Source organism: Trichechus manatus, unplaced genomic scaffold (assembly GCF_000243295.1).
Source record: "Trichechus manatus latirostris isolate Lorelei unplaced genomic scaffold, TriManLat1.0 scaffold00035, whole genome shotgun sequence".
In the NCBI taxonomy this organism is placed as follows: Eukaryota; Metazoa; Chordata; class Mammalia; order Sirenia; family Trichechidae; genus Trichechus; species Trichechus manatus.
In genome coordinates, this window is record NW_004443971.1 from 681,047 (window position 1) to 684,759 (window position 3,713).

Consider the following 3,713-nt stretch of genomic DNA (forward strand, 5'->3'; position numbering starts at 1 on the left):
CTCCTTCCCATTAGTGAAGTCCTCAGTAAGATATGAACTTCATGTTTTTTTCACTCTTTTTTTTTCAGCACTCACTTAAAAATATATATATTGTTATCTTAATATCTCTTCTTAGCTATCTAGGATATCTTCCTTGATACCTTGTTTCAAAAATGCTGGTTTGACTTATTCTACCTGAGTCTGCTTTGTCTATATAGAACAACATCAGAGTGTTTCCTTTGGACCCCCCTTTGTTTACCAGAGCTCCACACTTATAATATCCTTATAAATTACATGATGTCTAAAGATAGATGTACAAACAGATCTGTTTATACATTCAGCTACTTGAAGTCAAAGGAAGTTAAGTGGGTCAGCTGGAAGCCAGCAGCAACCATTCATTATACTACATTTGAACACTTTATTTCCCAATTTGATAAATCCACAGGCCCATTTGTCATGGATTGAATTGTGTCCCCCAAAAAATATGTGTAGCAACTTGGCTAGGTCATGATTCCCAGTATTGTATGATTGTGTTATCTGATGTGATTTCCTTATGTGTTGTAAACTCTATCACTATGATGAGATTATATGTGATCTCCTTATGTGTTGTGAATTCTATCACTGTGATTAGGTTATACTGATGAGGTTGACAAGATTAGATAGTGTCTTAATACAATCTCTTTTGAGATATAAAAGAGAGAAACAAGCAGAGACACATAGGAACCTCGTACCACCAAGAAAGCAGTGCCAGGAGCAGAGCGTGTCCTTTAGACCTGAGGTTCCTGCTCAGAGAAGCTCCCAGACCAAATGAAGACTGATGCATCACCAGGACCTTCCTCCAGAGCTGACAGAGAGAGAAAGCCTTCTCCTGAAGCTGATGCCCTGAATTTGGACTTGTAGCCTACTGGACTGTGAGAGAATAAACTTCTCTTGTTAAAGCCATCCACTTGTGATATTTCTGTTAGAGCGGCACTAGATGACTGAGAGACCATTGAAGGCACCATTGAAGAAGTCCCCAAATATTTGGACTCTTCTTACATTTTAGGGAAAATGTAGGCAGAAGGCCATCTCAGTTATGCCACCAAACTGGGACTTCTAACGGCAGCTACGATTGACTTCTAGATTTTCAGTTCTCTTTAACTATCTGCTCAATTTCATTTGCTGGGTTCTGTTTCTCAAGAAAACCATTTAGCCCTTTCTTCACTTATATGCCCCTTAGTATTATGTTACGTGAAAATAGAATTCAAATTGGAAGGAGCATTTTCCTCTGGCAGATCAATAAATCTGTTCCTCAAATTCTAAAAAATTGGTAAGACCTTCCACACCGTGTGACCAACTGAGAACTAGTTTTCTCAATATTAGTGCATATATGGGTTGCATATCAACAGCTTCAATTTTCTTCAAACACCTTGACTTCTGACAGATATTCTTCATAATCTCTGCTAAGAAATTATCACTGTTCTTTTTTTTAAATTTTGGATTAAGTATTGTTCAATATTTTTTATTTGTATTTCACATTTCAGTGGATTTCAGGAGGTCGAATTAACTAAATGTGTATTTTGTCTCTCAGATTTATCTCACAAATTTCAATCTGTTTTAATTTTATTTTAGGTAACATGTCAACAGCCAAACAAATGGAAAGACAAAATCACTCCATCATGTCTGAATTTATTTTGCTGGGACTCACAGAGTCTCACGAGTTACAGATTTTCTTTTTCATTTTTTTTTCCATTATCTACATAGCCATTGTGTTAGGCAACCTCACCTTTATCTTTGTAGTGAAATTGGACCCTCAATTGCACTCTCCCATGTACTTTCTGCTGGCCAACCTCTCCTTTATTGGTATGTCCCTGGACTCTTTTGCTACTCCCAAGATGATCTTTGACTTACTTAGTGAATATAAGTACATCTCTTATGAGGCTGCATGACCCAGATGTTTTTCCTTCACCTTTTAGGTGGAAGTGAGATGATGTTGCTCGTAGCTATGGCAATTGATAGATATGTTGCTATATGCAAACCCCTCCATTACAAAACTATCATGAGCCATAGTGCTGCATCAGGCTTGCACTTCTCTCCTGTACCACTGGTTTTGTGAACACTATGAGCCAAATGATTTTCACAGTGACCCTACCATTCTGTGGCCCCAGTGTTGTGGACAGTTTCTTTTGTGATCTGCCTCGGGTCATCAAACTTGCCTGCAATGAAGCTTACCTCTTGGAGCTGCTGGTCATTGCAGACAGTGGAGTACTCTCTTGTTTTGTTTCATCTTTTTGCTCATCTCCTATAGCATCATCCTGATTCATGTTCAGCATCACTCCTCCAGTGGGTCTTCCAAGGCCTTGTCCACTCTTTCAGCCCACATCACAGTGGTGGTATTGTTCTTCAGACCTTGTGTCTTCATCTATGTGTGGCCATTCATCAGTATTTCCATAGATAAGATCCTCTCTGTGTTTTATACAATTTTTACACCCCTTTTAAATACAATCATCTACACATTCAGGAATAAAGACATGAAGAAAGCAAAAAAAAAAAAAAAAAATAATAATAATAATAAAAAAATAAAGACCAAGCATGTGAGTTCCAGATGAACCTTTTAACTGAGATATTATAATCATCAAAGAGAATATCATCATCATTATCATCATCAAAAGACATTAAAGTGTAGAGTTTTGTACCAAACAAACAGAAGTCATACTTTGGTAAATGATAACTTTTCCCTACAGAAGCATATATGCAATAAAACACCTTGGACTGTGCATCCAAATACACACTAAATAATATTATTCACTTATGTTGTAATTTTAAATTTTTGTTTCAACTACATTTTTACATCAACTGAACCCCTGGTGGTGCAGTGGTTAAGAGCTCAGCTGCTAATCAAAAGATTGGCAGTTGGAATCCACCAGCCGCTCCTTGAAAACCCTATGGGGCAGTTTTACACTGTATTATAGGGTCACTATGAGTCTGAATTGACTCAACGGCAACGGGTTTGGATTTTTTTTTTTTTTTTATCAACTGCATTAGATTCTAACTACCATTTATTGATTTCTTACCAAGAATTAGGCATTTGACATGTATTTTCTCTTATCTTCACAAACTTGAGACTAGAGAATGTTCTTTACATATTATCAAAAGGAAACAGAGTCTTAGAATATTTAATGAACTTGCAACAATAATTTCTAGAACTTACAACAAAAATTACTAGTACTTGATCTTGGAATCAGAGCCTACATATCTAACTACATAAGCTCTACTTTTCTAATTAAGAGTATTTTTCTACCTACATTTTAATAACATCAATAAAGTTTTTGTTTCCTGTACCCTCCTTTAGAGATCATAACCAAAAACCCAAACCAAATTCATTGCCCTCAAGCTGTTTCTGACTCATGGCAACCTCATGTGTTACAGAGTAGAACTACTTCATAGTGATTTTTTTAAATTTTAATTTTATTGTGCTTTAGGTTAAAGTTTAGAGCTCAAAATAATTTCTCATTTAAAAATTTATACATATATTGTTTTGTGACATGGGTTGTAATCCCCACAATGTGATAACACACTCCTCCGTTCCACCCCAGGTTCTTTGCATCCGTTTATCCAGTTCCTGTCTCTTCCTGCCTTATCTTCCTGCTTTTGGATAGGAGTTGCTCATTTGGTCTCGTATGTTTGATTGAACTAAGAGGCATGTTCCTCACGTGTGTTATTTTTGTTTTATAGACCTGTTCAATCTTTGTCTG

At 36.5% G+C, this 3,713-nt stretch overlaps 1 protein-coding gene across 1 annotated transcript; it reads left to right on the top strand.

Moving 5' to 3' along the window:
- Window positions 1–1,613: 1,613 nt before the first annotated feature.
- Window positions 1,614–2,504, top strand: LOC101355258 (olfactory receptor 4K13-like; the record flags this gene model as incomplete). The annotated part of the gene is given in 4 exon segments (XM_023730262.1): window positions 1,614–1,893; window positions 1,896–2,033; window positions 2,036–2,230; window positions 2,233–2,504. Coding segments are annotated over 4 exon segments (885 nt in total), but the record flags the coding sequence as incomplete, so codon positions are not given.
- Between the last annotated feature and the right edge of the window lie 1,209 nt (window positions 2,505–3,713).